The 17,194-nt window shown below is 53.1% G+C and overlaps 2 protein-coding genes across 2 annotated transcripts in view; one reads left to right on the forward strand and one right to left on the reverse strand.

Annotated features, from left to right (window-relative positions):
* The window catches only part of nxph1 (neurexophilin 1), a 14,580-nt gene extending 13,673 nt beyond the window's left edge, over nt 1–907 (forward strand). The window contains exon 2 of the mRNA XM_056298911.1: nt 152–907. Within this exon, the coding sequence (XP_056154886.1) occupies nt 152–907 (756 nt within the window). The remainder of the gene's footprint in view (nt 1–151) is intronic.
* Nucleotides 908–1,561: 654 nt separating this feature from the next.
* Nucleotides 1,562–3,737, reverse strand: LOC130129114 (spidroin-1-like). Its single transcript, XM_056298912.1, has 2 exons — nt 3,345–3,737; nt 1,562–3,259 (listed from the first exon to the last, which is right to left on the reverse strand). The coding sequence occupies exons 1-2, from the start codon at nt 3,735–3,737 to the stop codon at nt 1,562–1,564; spliced, it is 2,091 nt and encodes a 696-aa protein (XP_056154887.1).
* Between the last annotated feature and the right edge of the window lie 13,457 nt (nt 3,738–17,194).

Consider the following 17,194-nt stretch of genomic DNA (forward strand, 5'->3'; position numbering starts at 1 on the left):
TGTTTTGTGTAGTAACGCTAAGTGTAATGTTTTGTGAAGCACCACAACGTCCGATACAGATGTTCCCAAGTGTGCATCCTGTAACGGAACGTGACTGAAGCCCAGTCTGAGCTACGGAAACTAACCGTTTTGTTCTCCGCTCCCCCTCTAGGTTCTAAATGTCCATGCCTCAAAGTCTGACGTCATCAAGTCGGCGAGCCCTAAGTCAACGTTAAAGCACATATGGACAGAGAGCAGTAAGGACATGTCCATCAGTAGGCTGCTGTCACAGACTCTGCATGGCAAAGAGAACAGCACAGCTTTGGACCTACACTATGACACTCCAGAGCCCTATTCTGAGCAGGACCTGTGGGACTGGCTGAGGAACTCCACGGACCTGCAGGACTCCCGGCCGCGGGCCAAACGGCGGCCTATGGTCAAGACGGGAAAGTTCAAGAAGATGTTCGGCTGGGGGGACTTCCACTCCAACATCAAGACGGTGAAACTCAACCTGCTGATCACCGGAAAGATTGTGGATCACGGAAACGGCACGTTCAGCGTCTACTTCCGCCACAATTCGACGGGCCAGGGTAACGTGTCTGTCAGCCTGGTCCCACCTACCAAGATAGTGGAGTTCGACGTGGCGGCGCAGCAGTCGGTCATTGACGCCAAGGACTCCAAGTCCTTCAACTGCCGTATCGAGTATGAGAAGGTGGAGAAGGGCGCCAGGAACACCCTTTGCAACTTCGACCCGTCCAAGACCTGCTACCAGGAACAGACCCAGAGCCACGTCTCCTGGCTCTGCTCGAAACCCTTCAAAGTGATCTGCATCTTCATTTCCTTCTACAGCACCGACTACAAACTGGTGCAGAAAGTCTGCCCAGACTACAACTACCACAGCGACACTCCTTACTTCCCCTCCGGCTGAAGGTGTTAAGCATCGAAACAGTCAGTGGGGACTCGCAGAGCAGACTGGGGCCTCTGCCCATCCCAGCAACATGTGTATGTTTAGCCGTACTGTCCAAAAACATGTCAATACCCGAGTGTCCTCTCAAACGAAGCGATTGGCCAGTTGACAGGAGAAGGTACATTGGACACATTCTTTCTTAAAAAAAACAACAACAAAAAACCCCAAAAAAAACAAAACCAAATCACCTGGATAATACAGTACACCATCATGTAATTGTTATGACTATCACCAAATAGGGTTTTGTTTTAAATTTATGGAAATAAACCACGAAGAAGATGAATAACTGGTCAATGATAACGTGTTCCTTTCTTGTTGCTGCCCATGTGGAGTCCAGCCCGGTGCGCCCCCTGGGTGGACGGCAGGGGCCTCCAGGACTTCACGAGTTATGCTCGGTGTTCCAGCGGTGCCCCCAGCCCTTTGTTTTGATCATTTAGCAGTCGGCTCTACTACTTCTTGTTCTGCCTAATGTTGAAGTACGTTGTTTTCCTCTCGCTGTATACTCCCGTTACAGCGGAGTCGGGCCAGCTGACGTCACGGCGGCGGCTGGTTGCCCCTGCTGAGCCGCCTCTCCCCTGCGGCTGTTCCTGCATAACCGCAAACCCAATTATCTCTTCAGAAAACAGCCACGTCCCTCCCCACACCGTCTGTCCCCACACCGTCCCTCCCCACACCGTCTGTCCCCACACCGTCTGTCCCCACACCGTCCCTCCCCACACCGTCTGTCCCCACACCATCTGTCCCCACACCGTCCCTCTCCACACTGTCCCTCCCCACACCGTCTGTCCCTACACCGTCCCTCCCCACACCGTCTGTCCCCACACCGTCTGTCCCCACACCGTCCCTCCCCACACCGTCTGTCCCCACAGCGTCTGTCCCCACACCGTCCCTCTCCACACTGTCCCTCCCCACACCGTCTGTCCCCACACCGTCCCTCCCCACACCGTCTGTCCCCACACCGTCTGTCCCCACACCGTCCCTCCCCACACCGTCTGTCCCCACACCGTCTGTCCCCACACCGTCCCTCTCCACACTGTCCCTCCCCACACCGTCTGTCCCTACACCGTCCCTCTCCACACTGTCCCTCCCCACACCGTCTGTCCCCACACCGTCCCTCCCCACACCGTCTGTCCCTACACCATCCCTCCCCACACCGTCTGTCCCTACACCGTCCCTCCCCACACCGTCTGTCCCTACACCGTCTCTCCCCACACCGTCCCTCCCCACACCGTCCAACCCCACACCGTCCGTCCCCACACCGTCCCTTCCCACACCGTCCCTTCCCACACCGTCTGTCCCCACACCGTCCGTCCCCACACCGTCCCTTCCCACACCGTCCCTTCCCACACCGTCTGTCCCCACACCGTCCGTCCCCACACCGTCCGTTCCCACACCGTCCCTCCCCACACCGTCCGTCCCCACACCGCCCGTCCCCACACCGTCCGTCCCCACACCGTCCGTCCCCACACCGTCCTTCCCCACACCGTCCGTCCCCACACCGTCCCTCTCCACACTGTCCCTCTCCACACTGTCCCTCCCCACACCGTCTGTCCCCACACCGTCTGTCCCCACACCGTCCCTCTCCACACTGTCCCTCCCCACACCGTCTGTCCCTACACCGTCCCTCCCCACACCGTCTGTCCCCACACCGTCTGTCCCCACACCGTCCCTCCCCACACCGTCTGTCCCCACACCGTCTGTCCCCACACCGTCCCTCTCCACACTGTCCCTCCCCACACCGTCTGTCCCCACACCGTCCCTCCCCACACCGTCTGTCCCCACACCGTCTGTCCCCACACCGTCCCTCCCCACACCGTCTGTCCCCACACCGTCTGTCCCCACACCGTCCCTCTCCACACTGTCCCTCCCCACACCGTCTGTCCCTACACCGTCCCTCTCCACACTGTCCCTCCCCACACCGTCTGTCCCCACACCGTCCCTCCCCACACCGTCTGTCCCTACACCATCCCTCCCCACACCGTCTGTCCCTACACCGTCCCTCCCCACACCGTCTGTCCCTACACCGTCTCTTCCCACACCGTCCCTCCCCACACCGTCCGACCCCACACCGTCCCTCCCCACACCGTCCCTTCCCACACCGTCCCTTCCCACACCGTCTGTCCCCACACCGTCCGTCCCCACACCGTCCCTTCCCACACCGTCCCTTCCCACACCGTCTGTCCCCACACCGTCCGTCCCCACACCGTCCGTTCCCACACCGTCCCTCCCCACACCGTCCGTCCCCACACCGCCCGTCCCCACACCGCCCGTCCCCACACCGTCCGTCCCCACACCGTCCGTCCCCACACCGTCCTTCCCCACACCGTCCGTCCCCACACCGTCCCTTCCCTACACCGTCCCTCCCCACACCGTCCGTCCCCACTCCGTCCCTTCCCACACCGCCCGTCCCCACACCGTCCGTCCCCACATCGTCCGACCCCACACCGTCCGTCCCCACACCGTCTGTCCCCACACCGCCCGTCCCCACATCGTCCCTCCCCACACCGTCCCTCCCCACACTGTCCCTCCCCACACCGTCTGTCCCCACACCGTCCGTCCCCACACCGTCTGTCCCCACACCGTCCCTTCCCACACCGTCTGTCCCCACAACGCCCGTCCCCACATCGTCCCTCCCCACACCGTCCCTCCCCACACCGTCTGTCCCCACACTGTCCCTCCCCACACCGTCTGTCCCCACACCGTCCGTCCCCACACCGTCCGTCCCCACACCGTCCGTTCCCACACCGTCTCGCAGTAGCTGGAGGATAGCACCAGCAGGCTGCCCCCTCATAACTCCAGAGGGGAGCCGCGTCCCCACTTCCACACGCCAGGAGTCCGCCACAGTGAACCTGCGGAGCCTGGCTGGACCTGCAGCCGTGCAGCCAGTTTGCTGGGTGACTGGTAAACCAGGCGAACGGACGTGTCAACGAGCGGCTGCCTCATCAACTGATTGATTTATTTTCCTTGATTGACTGATTGATTGATTGATTGATTGATCGGGGGAGGGCGTGGGCTTGCCTCATTGTCAGCTAATATATTCAAATGTAATGTAATGAATTCTATATCTTAGAGCCTAATTTGTTTGAATGGTTTGTATTGTACATAGTTGATCCCGACTGAGCTGCTTCTGGACGTGCCCCCATGAGCTGTGTTCCACCCTCCCCACCACGTCCTCTCCTCCACCCCCTTTATGCTCGTTCTTGGTACCTCGAACAAAGAAAATAATATTGCTGATGTAGATGTGGATTTCAATGGAAACAGCAATCCTGTACAGAAGATGTGAAACTAACTCAATATATTATAAGTATTCTTCAGCTGTAACACAAACCCTTTCTTTATGTGGAGAACTGGGGCGGCGACGTGTATATATATATATGAATAAAACAAACAGTACATTTTACCAACTGAACTTTTGTGATGCGTCGGCTCTTTTGTGTTTTACTGAATTAATGAGTCAGTTTGATCGCCATGATTTCAGCAGTACAGCACATATCTGGGTTCATCACAGGCAGCTGCCAGCCCGTCCACTACCAGCACCAAGCTGCGCGGAGCAGACCAGCTGCGGAGAAACTGAACGACCCCGGTATCTTCTCTCTCCACTGTCTCAAAGCACAGTACGTTCACAGCATGAGTTATGGATGGATGGACGGATGGATGGATGGATGGATGGACGGACGGACGGACGGACGGACGGATGGATGGATGGATGGATGGACGGACGGACGGACGGATGGATGGACGGACGGATGGATGGATGCACTCTATTGATCCCCGTAGGGAAATTCCTCTCTGCATGTAACCATCCTAGCTGTGTAGCTAGGAGCAGTGGGCGGCGTCGTGCAGCGCCCGGGGACCAACTCCAGTTCGCCTTGCCATGCCTTGCTCAGGGGCACAGGCAGGAGTATTAACCCTAACACGCACGTCTTTTTGATGGTGGGAGGAAACCGGAGCACCCGGAGGAAACCCACCGCAGACACGGGGAGAACACGCAAACTACACACAGAGGACGACCTGGGACGACCCCCAAGGCTGGTGCAACCCCAGGGTTCGGACTCAGGACCCTCCCGCTGCGAGGCGACAGCGCTAACCACTGCGCCACCGTGCACCGTGCACCGTCAGCACAGAAAATGGCACACCAATAAATGGCTTTTATTTGAATGCACTGCGCATGCGTGTGCTCCCTGCTCGCAGGCTCGTTGATTGGGGGAGCGTGAGGGTGAGGACAGTGGACATGGCAGGCCACCACACGATGCTGAGAAATAAGTGCAACATTCTCCTGAGGAACTACTCCTAGATGGTCCGGGACTGGTGACGGAGTCCCTGTACCCCACACGCGGTGATACAGGGTCGGTATCTCCTGAGGAACTACTCCTAGATAGTCCGGGACTGGTGACGGAGTCCCTGTACCCCACACGCGGTGATACAGGGTCGGTATCTCCTGAGGAACTACTCCTAGATAGTCCGGGACTGGTGACGGAGTCCCTGTACCCCACACGCGGTGATACAGGGTCGGTATCTCCTGAGGAACTACTCCTAGATAGTCCGGGACTGGTGACGGAGTCCCTGTACCCCACACGCGGTGATACAGGGTCGGTATCTCCTGAGGAACTACTCCTAGATGGTCCGGGACTGGTGACGGAGTCCCTGTACCCCACACGCGGTGATACAGGGTCGGTATCTCCTGAGGAACTACTCCTAGATAGTCCGGGACTGGTGACGGAGTCCCTGTACCCCACACGCGGTGATACAGGGTCGGTATCTCCTGAGGAACTACTCCTAGATAGTCCGGGACTGGTGACGGAGTCCCTGTACCCCACACGCGGTGATACAGGGTCGGTATCTCCTGAGGAACTACTCCTAGATGGTCCGGGACTGGTGACGGAGTCCATGTACCCCACACGCGGTGATACAGGGTCGGTATCTCCTGAGGAACTACTCCTAGATAGTCCGGGACTGGTGACGGAGTCCCTGTACCCCACACGCGGTGATACAGGGTCGGTATCTCCTGAGGAACTACTCCTAGATGGTCCGGGACTGGTGACGGAGTCCCTGTACCCCACACGCGGTGATACAGGGTCGGTATCTCCTGAGGAACTACTCCTAGATAGTCCGGGACTGGTGACGGAGTCCCTGTACCCCACACGCGGTGATACAGGGTCGGTATCTCCTGAGGGACTACTCCTAGATGGTCCGGGACTGGTGACGGAGTCCTTGTACCCCACACGCGGTGATACAGGGTCGGTATCTCCTGAGGAACTACTCCTAGATAGTCCGGGACTGGTGACGGAGTCCCTGTACCCCACACGCGGTGATACAGGGTCGGTATCTCCTGAGGAACTACTCCTAGATGGTCCGGGACTGGTGACGGAGTCCCTGTACCCCACACGCGGTGATACAGGGTTGGTATCTCCTGAGGAACTACTCCTAGATGGTCCGGGACTGGGGACGGAGTCCCTGTACCCCACATGCGGTGATACAGGGTCTGTATCTCCTGAGGAGCTATAGATGGTCCGGGACTGGGGACGGAGTCCCTGTACCCCACACGCGGTGATACAGGGTCTGTATCTCCTGAGGAGCTATAGATGGTCCGGGACTGGGGACGGAGTCCCTGTACCCCACACGCGGTGATACAGGGTCGGTACCCAGTCCACGGCAGAGGGGACTGCATCCGCTGCAAGGCCGCATACAGATCACTAAAACCCCCGAGCGTGACCCACTGCTCCTCGGGGACCGCCTGACGTTACACTCATGCACGAGGGAGCGGATTCCCTAATACCTGACTGGGCACGGCAGAGCCGGACACGCGGAGGCCACGTGTTGCCCCGGTCCCCGGGAGATGGGGAGATGGAGAGCGCGTGGCTGATAGCGTCTGTTGTGGGACTTGGCAGTGGCCCCCGCCATGGAGTCCTCCGACTCGGCAGTTAGGATCAGCAGCCGGCTTTAAACAGATTAGAGTCTCGGGGGTCTCCGCTGCTCTCGTAGCTAGCTCACACTTATCAGTAATTAAAGTGGATGCTAGGCTCGTGTGTTCGCCTGCGGTCCGCGGGGGGCTGTTATCGCCGTCCTCATTAAGGAGCTGCCTCCAAAGTTTGCCCCCAATGCTCCCATTTACCCAGTCTGCAGGGACTCGACATGCAGCACATGACTGGCTGTCTCCAGTCTGGGGAACCACATGACACGTCGACTTCCACAAGCTCTCCTATAACCTGGAGAAACGGGGGCAGGTGACGTCACCATTCCGCTCCTTGAATCAGGCATCAGGGATCAGGAGCACGAGCTGTCACGCCACCTCTCACGCCCGCTACAGGACATTAAACCCAACGCCGCTTCCCCCCAGCGCACACCAGTACAACACAAACACACAGACACATCCAAAACTACTACAACACACACACTCTAACACACACTCTAACACACACACTAACACACACCCCCACTCTAACATACTCACCCACACTAACACACACACACACACACACACACACACACTAACACACACACACACACACACACACACACTAACACACACACACCCGCTCTAACACACACACTAACACACACCCCCCACTCTAACACACACACTAACACACACACCCACACTAACACACACACCCACTCTAACACACATACAATCACTCTAACACACACACTAACACACACACACACTATCACACACCCACTCTAACACACACACTAACACACACACCCACACTAACACACACACACACACCCACCCTAACACCCACACTAACACACCCACCCACACTAACACACACACAACCACTCTAAAACACACACTATCACACACACCCACACTAACACACACACACCCACTCTAACATACACACTAACACACACACCCACACTAACACACACACACCCACTCTAACATACACACTAACACACACACCCACACTAACACACACACACCCACTCTAACATACACACTAACACACACACCCACACTAACACACACACACCCACTCTAACATACACACTAACACACACACCCACACTAACACACACACACCCACACTAACACACACACCCACACTAACACACACACACCCACTCTAACACACACACTAACACACACACCCACACTAACACACACACAACCAATCTAACACACACACTAACACACACACCCACACAGACACACACACACACACTACACACCCACACTAACAGACACACCCACATTAACACATACACACACACACACACACACACACACACTAAAACACACACCCACACTAACACACACACCCACGCTAACAACCACACTAACACACACACACTCTAAAACACACACCCACACTAACACACACACCCACGCTAACACACACACTAACACCCCCCCCCACACACACACACACTAACACACACACTGAAACTAAACAAAAAATCCCTGTCCAGGAGAACGAACACCAGCCAGGATGACTGTCGGAACTTCCGGTCTGCATGGGCTAGCAGTTAGCTTAGCCTGCCCCACGTCCCCGTCCTGTCAGACCGCCCTCGGTGCTTCCTCCTCGGGTGCAGCTCCAGGCAGGGCCGTGGTCCCTGGGCCCTCCGGACTTAGCAGACCAGGCTCTCCCGGCTGATCCAGCACCAGCTCTCCCGGCTGATCCAGCGCCAGCTCTCCCGGCTGATCCAGCACCAGCTCTCCCGGCTGATCCAGCGCCAGCTCTCCCGGCTGATCGAGTACCAGCTCTCCCGGCCATCAGACGACGACAAAACTTAGACACAGACGTGGACAAAGACCCTGCATGGACGGGACCGGGCGAATCTCCCCACCCCGGAAGCGCGGGACTCATCCGGACTACTTCAGGAACCAGTAGCAGGTGCTTCACAAGAGTGTGTGAAATGGCTCTTTACAGATCTACAATAAGTCGACAGACTGCTTAACCCCCCCCCCCCCCAAAACACAAGGAAGAAAATTCGGAAGTAAGAAACCAGGCGACTCTTCTTTGTAGCAAAGGGGTTTCTTTGACATGGACTAACTGGCGAGCCTCTTAGTTTATTGCCACACAAAGTGTCGGTGCTTCCTCTTCCTGCCTGCCCTATTATTATATGCACCCTCGCCTCTTTCTTGGAACAATGCCTATCTATTTTTTTTTCTTGACAAATCTGCCGTGTGTCATCCAAAGGTAAAATAAAACAAAACAAGAGACACACAAATAACACATGAAACACTGGTATTTTAGTACATTATCGCATCCCAGCACTGGGTTACGTTCATGCCAAGTCCTGCATGTGTCCTTGTTCCTGTGGCCATGTTCAGTTATTCGGCCCAGAAAGGACCCTTGGAGAAAACATGACATATCTGCACTCTTCATGTCGCACAGGCCAGAACCAGCATACCAGCAGCACAGCAGTCAACATTTAACTTTCACTTTTGGCAGAAGTCCATGTTGTGTAAAGAAAGCTGCCTTTGTTGGACCTACATGAAGGCTTGGCAGGCCTTCATGTGCCACAAGCACAATGACCTTAAGTCTGCTCGACTCTTGTCTCCATTCTTAGTTAGACAGGTAGAAGCAGAGAAGAAGATATAGCAAGTTCAACAGGCACAGGACACCTCACTGACTGTCAGGACTGCTCCTACCTCTCTCTCCTTTTAAACGGTATCCAACTTGAGGGTGCATCCGCAGTCCCGCGCTGTATGGACACACTGGCGAAGCCTGGCCGAATTATTTTAGGGCCCAAACAGTGAACGTGGATAGGAACTTATCGCTATTGTGGGTTTGCATTTTTTTATGCAATCACAGGCCATGGCAGCCCATGCAGGAGCTCGCTAGCTTTGTGTGAAAGGTGGTACACTGGTAGAGGGCGATCCACGTCTGGTTACCGACTCTGAGGTCAACATAACAATCTGTCTCGCACCACCATCTGTCCAACGCTGACCGTTTGAAAAAACCCATTTTGACATCAGACTCTGGAACCATTTGACCTTGAGTCAATAGTCTTTTTTCCCCCCTAAAATCCCTGAGAAGAGAAGAGTGTAACACACATAAAGATTTCCCTTTCCACCATGTTTTAACCATTTAGAGTTTTGTGAAAACACGTTTTCTTTATCTTCTTCCACACATTTGATACACCCGTTACCAAACTTCATAGAGAGCATGTTTGTAGCAACCACAAAAGAAGAAGAAGTAAAAGGTTATTGCGTCATGTTTTTGATTCTCCAAACATTTGGCTGACGGACCAAGAAATAGCCCTGTGATGGCCTGGCGGCCTGTCCAGGGTGTCTCCCTGCCTGCGGCCCAATGGCTGCTGGGATAGGCCCCAGCACCCCTGCTACCCTGACAACAAGGTAAGCGGTTTGGATAATGGACGGATGGATGGACCAATAAATAAAAAAAATAGTTTGATGCTGTTAACGCCGTTAAAGTAAGTATCCTAGTTTAAAAAGTTGGGTATTAATGGCAGTTATGAATTCTGTGATGGAGTCCACTAAGCAGGTGTAATAGAGAATCGAGTTCCAGCGTTTGGGTGCAACATAGGAGGTTGATGGCTGGTAGTGCCAACAGACCTGCTGGTGTAGACCGCAGGGTGCGAGATGGGGTGAAGGAGACTGAAGGAGGTCTGTGAGATAAGCAGGAGATAGATTGTGAAGTGCTTTAAATGTTAATAAAATGTTAAAATTAATCTGCCGTGAAAAGGGAAGCCAGTGTAATTGAATCAGCAAGGGAGATACATGGCCAGTGGACTTTGAATGTGTAATAATCCGTGCTGCCTGAATTCTGAACGAGTTGATGTCGGTGAATAAGTTTGTTGGGCATGCCTGCCAGGATCGCATTACAGTAGTCAATGCGTGATGTGACCAAAAGCCTTGACTAAGACGTCCGTGGAGTGTTGTGTTAAAGCGCAGCATAGTCTGGAGATGTTCACAGATGGAAAAAGGCAACCCCAGTGGACATTGTTTATTTGAGTGGAAAAGCGAAGGGTACTATCTAGGGCAGTGTTTCTCAACCCAGTCCTCAAGGACCCCTATCCTGCATATTTTCTTTGCAACCCTGAATAGGTACCTGTTTGTAGTTATTCAACGAATCAGCAATGAATTTTGTCAGATGTTGCACACCTTGCATAATTAAGTGCTGCGAGATGATTGGTCGAGTAAGTACAAGCAGGGCTACCTATGCAGGGTTACAATGAAAATCTGCAGGATAGGGGGGTCCTTGAGGACTGGGTTGAGAAACACTGATCTAGGATAACACCAAGGCTCTTAGCCTGAGCAGAAACAGGTATGGTGCATCATCATCAGCATAGCAATGGAATTAGTTACCATAGTGATGGAAGATGTTGTCAAGAGGGAGGAGGTAAATGATAAACTGGAGTGGCCCCAACACTGAACCCTGTGGAACTCCATGAGGAACTATCAAACTTTCTGACCGGCAATTCTGAATTCGTACAAAATGTGTCCTGTCTGTAAGGTAGGAAGCAAACCACTGATACACAGTGCCCCAACTCCAGTGCTAGCCAGACGCTCCACGAGGAGCTGATGGGATATAGTATCAAAGGTTTCAGTGAGGTCAAGGAGGATGAGTATGTACACATACTGGTACACTCTGTCATGTCCATCTACCTCAGGCATGCATATAAGTAACCTGCTAACATCTATTTCAGCATCTCTGATATGTTCTCTGCACCATTGCACGTCATCACCTCTTATTTTGCCTGTATAAGTCACTCCTTGTGTATATATCTGAAGATCGTTGTGTTGTCGTGTTGTTATTCTATGTTAAGTACACCGAGCGACACATGAAACTGGAGTCACAGTCCATGTATGTGCAAAACTACAGAGACAATAAACATGATTCTGATTCTGATTAATGGACCATTGAGTTTTTATTCCTTTTTATTTATATTGAAAATGGAACAACATTTGGAGTAAATGCTCCTCTTGCAAAGTCCTTCATGTGGCCTTTGATTAAAAAACAGCAGCAACAAAAGATACAGCATCCCACGTGTAGAATACACACAGTACACCTGTGGTTTGTGCTAGTACTGCTTTCGTAAGGGTAATTTGATTTGACCAGCTGTGAATGTTGACTATGCAGAATGCATTTTATTGGCACTGAACATGTTTTGAGATGTTCAAAGAGGAAAAAATAAAAAATGATGGAAGAAGTAATCCAAAAGTATTCAGATTAGATGACGTTTTTTGTAATCCCCCGAATTGTCTAATTACAAAAATTGCCGTATAACTTGTGTTCAGTAACTGACTACATTTTAACGTAATCTGATGCAAACCTGGTGCCCACAACGTCCCCAGCGTCCCGTCACTGCTCCACTTTGACTTCGGACCCTGTGGCGAATGAAAAGTAGAAACACATGAGGGATCATAGAGTGCAAGGCGACATTTAGTTAGTTGTTCTCAAGACACGGATGCAGAAAGCCGGAAGAGAAATGATCATGCTGTGTATTTCTGGGCTTTATCAGATCATTTGTTTATAACCGAGGATCATACTTTTGTCCAAAATCCTCTAAACAATACGAAAACGGTGCCGCGTGCTGCAGTCTGCTGGGTCTGCAGCACGCGGGCATGGACATATTGTGTTTGTTGCATCGTTGACAAAAGTATAATTCTCTATTATGAAGAGATGACGTCATAACTGGAATAAAAACGTTCTGCACTGACATCTTGGCTGCTGAGCCAGTGATGGGGTCAACGTTCAGCAAGTCTTTGTGATTGATAAGTGCGGTGGTGAATTACAGCGATGACACGACGCTCGTCTCTCAAAGTATTAACCAGAAGTCATAGAGACTGACCATCAAATTTAATTACCGCCGGCGGTAATGATCATAAATCATCAAACTATAAACTGGTGTTAAAAGTGACCGTACGTGAGGCAGACACCCCGAGACTCTAGCTCTGTGATATGCAGGATGAACGGCACCATCCCGAGCCTGTGCCAATGGACACATCGGAAGACGGATGTCCTGTGGAGGGTACTCTATGTCTGATGTCTCTGGGGACACTAGCCCCGGTCCAACTAGAGCTTCCAGATGTGGTTTTGCCACCATGCCTTGAGAATTTCCACCCACTGTCTCCTCATAGTGGCTGTATCCATCCATCCATCCATCCATCCATCCATCCATCCATCCATCCATCCACCCATCCACCCATCCATTACCCACCCGCTTATCCTGCTCTCAGGCATGCTGCAGCCTATCCCAGCAGTCACTGGGCGGCAGGCGAGGACACACGCCGGACAGGCCGCCAGACCATCACAGGGCCGACACACACACACACACACACACACACACACACACACTTAGGGACACTGCAGTATGGGTGAGTCACCTGACCTCCATGTGTTTGGACTGTGGGAGGAAACCCACGCAGACAAGGGGAGAACATGCAAACTCCACACAGAGGACGACCCGGGACGACCCCCCAAGGCTGGACTACCCCGGGGCTGGAACCCAGGGCCTTCTTGCTGTGAGGCGACCGCGCTACCCACTGCTCCACCGTACCAGCTAGTGGTCGTATGTATGCTAATTTTTCAGATGGCCATATCTTCTAGACACCTCCCCTTTTCCTCTCATACGCACACAAGCCACGTGGCTTGTTTTGTTCAGCTCAGCAAAGACAACAGCTTCCCCGCTGACCCCCTTCACCCCCACACGCCACCATTCTGGCGAGCTCATCCAAACAGCCGGTCCCCCATCGCTCCTGAAGGCCTTGCTCCAAGTTTGATGGCGTGCATTTTGTTTTTTGTTTTTTGTTGTTTTCCCACTACTTCCCCGGACGAAAGGTTCTCCGCCCAAACACCTCATCACTGTTTTCCGAAATCGAGGGACAATTCCTGACTTTGCTATATATGCAAATAAGCTAATGGGATTTCAGCAATAATGACAAGAAACCGCACTTGTTCAGCAGACGAGGCCAGCGGCGGCGGGCTGCTCCGCGGCGCCTGGCCTGTTGATTGCTGCTTGCGGCTGTGTGTGTGTGTGTGTGTGTGTGTGTGTGTGTGTGTGTGTGTGTGTGTGTGTGTGTGTGTGTGTGTGTGTGTAGTTGTTGTTTGTTTTGGTGCAGAGTCACCGAGAGCCAGCCGTCTGTGGGGGGCACAGGGAAGACAGCTAGCTGAGCAACAACGCTCCCAGCCCGGACGAACCAGCAATACAGACACACACATGTCTGAGTAGATACCTGTTCGGTGGTGACTTGCTGTGTGTGTGTGTGCGCACACTGTAAATGTGTGCACACTGTAAATGTGTGTAGAAATTAACGTCTTTCATTAGCAGAACGTGGCTGGTAGAAGGAACGAGCTGGACCAAGAAAACCCACTAAAAAGAAGAATCAGCGCTTCTTGGTGCCTGTAGCCTGCCACACGCGTAAGGCTGCCAAGGTAACGGGTGGTAAAACTGACCCGCTCCTGCCCCCCTACCACACCTTCCAACACCACCCTCCAAACCCTCAGGGGTATGAAGGTATATTTACGTCAACATTCAGCGTTACTGGCGCGTAGTAAGACTAGCAATTCCTCAGGAATGAAAAGACACAATCACAACGTCAGTCCCTCATGGACGCTGTGGGACAGTAGCAAGAGTAGGACCAGTAGTGGCTCTGGCAGGACCCGGTCCCGGGGGAGTACGGAGGATCAATACGTAAGCCTGGTGGGAAGCCCAACCAGCAGCGTATAGTCGGGCTGCTTGTGCACCATGTCAACTATTCCCACGCAGATACCCCGCTAAACACCACCTGCAGCGTGCTGTGGACCCGCTAAACACCACCTGCAGCGTGCTGTGGACCCGCTAAACACCACCCGCAGCGTGCTGTGGACCCGCTAAACACCACCCGCAGCGGGCTGTGGACCCGCTAAACACCACCCGCAGCGTGCTGTGGACCCGCTAAACACCACCCGCAGCGTGCTGTGGACCCGCTAAACACCACCCGCAGCGTGCTGTGGACCCGCTAAACACCACCCGCAGAGTGCTGTGGACCCGCTAAACACCACCCGCAGCGTGCTGTGGACCCGCTAAACACCACCCGCAGCGTGCTGTGGACCCGCTAAACACCACCGGCAGCGTGCTGTGGACCCGCTAAACACCACCCGCAGCGTGCTGTGGACCCGCTAAACACCACCCGCAGCGTGCTGTGGACCCGCTAAACACCACCCGCAGCGTGCTGTGGACCCGCTAAACACCACCCGCAGCGTGCTGTGGACCCGCTAAACACCACCCGCAGCGTGCTGTGGACCCACTAAACACCACCCGCAGCGTGCTGTGGACCCGCTAAACACCACCCGCAGAGTGCTGTGGACCCACACACCCTCTGCACTACATTTCCTTAAGCAGGAATTGTGTAAAGTTTCCTTTCAATGATGAGAATGTGTGTAAACAAATTGAATTGTGTTCATGTATTCTTCACGATAGTGCAGAAGAACTCCTCTATAGGCAGGTCTGAGTTCATCCCTATGGCGCCTCGCCGCTGCAGAACCACACTTCCTGCACACTCGCTCCACCTTCGGCCTCCAGGCTCAGAGGAGCTGGGACCGGCACGCTGGTGTGCTGGCGTGTCATCATGAAACCCTCGACACAGTTAATGCAGTACACTGGACCCCGAGTCAGGGTAAAAACATTACTTACAGCCCCCCCCCCAAAACAAAACATGAACAAAGACATAAACACCAGACTAGTATCTTTCTAATCGTGCGGTGGCAATTTAAAGCGAGTACGTCAACTCAAAATCAATGTAATCAATACTGCTTCCCTTTCTGAAGAACCTTGATAAGGAAGCAGGTTATGTAACACTGTTGGACGGACCACCTGGACTATAACAGACTCTGTTAGTCGTGGTCCGAGTGTTTTCTGTTTGGATTTGCTCTGTTTTTCTCCTCCTCTCTCTGACTCCCTGCAGGATGGGCGGTGGCGTGGAGGCGTGGAGGACCTACTGCTGGGCTGAGTGCAGCGGGCGAAGCACGCCTGATCCCCACCTCTCCTCCATGAAAGCCTGGTCCAGCCTCCACCACCCCCCAGATACCTCCCTCTCATCGGTAGTGCCGGCACACCCTGTACAGAAGGAGTCTGCTGAGAAAGCCTTCTCCCCGCCTGCTTGTTTTCCACCAAACTCTCCCCCCTTGCCAGATCCAGATCCAGATCCAGATCCAGATCCAGGACCTCGTTGCTTCAGCCCAGATCCCGGGAAGGTGCCAGCCTGCCTTCCGTCACCGCCACCTGCCGTATTCCTGTGTTTCTGTTGCCGACCATTTTGCTACGGCCAATAAACCTGTTTGAGCCCCACTGCACCGTCTCCTGCCCGGCTTGGGTCTGCAGGGTCACCTGGGCCTCAGGTTACATTTACATACGGCTGAATATGGTAACCGATCAGTATGGAGATGCAGCCAGATGTACACTATGTTCCACATGCTTGATTCCCGATGCTGTTAGCTATCAGCAACACTTTATTGGTCGTTTCCCCCAGTCCACAGCCATGCAACACAAAGACACAAACACATATCCAAGAACTACAAGAACATGCACACTAACTAACGCACATATCCACACCAACACACATATCCAGACTAACGCACATATCCACACTAACACACATATCCAGACTAACACACATATCCACACTAACACACACATCCACACTAACACACACATCCACACTAACACACACATCCACACTAACACACATATCCACACTAACACACATATCCACACTAACACACATATCCACACTAACACACACATCCACACTAACACACATACCCACACTAACACACATATCCACACTAACACACATATCCAGACTAACACACATACCCACACTAACACACATATCCACACTAACACACATATCCACACTAACACACATATCCAGACTAACGCACATATCCACACTAACACACATATCCACACTAACACACATATCCACACCAACACACATATCCAGACTAACACACATATCCAGACTAACGCACATATCCACACTAACACACATATCCAGACTAACACACATATCCAGACTAACACACATACCCACACTAACACACATATCCACACTAACACGCATATCCACACTAACACACATATCCAGACTAACACACATATCCAGACTAACACACATACCCACACTAACACACATATCCACACCAACACACATATCCACACTAACACACATATCCACACTAACACACATATCCACACTAACACATATATCCACACTAACACACATATCCACACTAACACACATATCCAGAATAACACACATATCCACACTAACACACATACCCA

Source organism: Lampris incognitus, chromosome 18, assembly GCF_029633865.1.
Source record: "Lampris incognitus isolate fLamInc1 chromosome 18, fLamInc1.hap2, whole genome shotgun sequence".
NCBI classification, from domain to species: Eukaryota; Metazoa; Chordata; class Actinopteri; order Lampriformes; family Lampridae; genus Lampris; species Lampris incognitus.

What these genes read in the sequence shown, in the direction of transcription:
- LOC130129114 (XM_056298912.1), bottom strand. Translation starts at nt 3,737, where the DNA reads ATGAGGGGGCAGCCTGCTGGTGCTATCCTCCAGCTACTGCGAGACGGT. An exon ending in ACGGTGTGGGGACGGGCGGT is followed by an intron (nt 3,260 to 3,344) that starts GTGGGAAGGGAC and finishes GGTGTGGGGAAG; the next exon opens with GACGGTGTGGGGACGGACGG.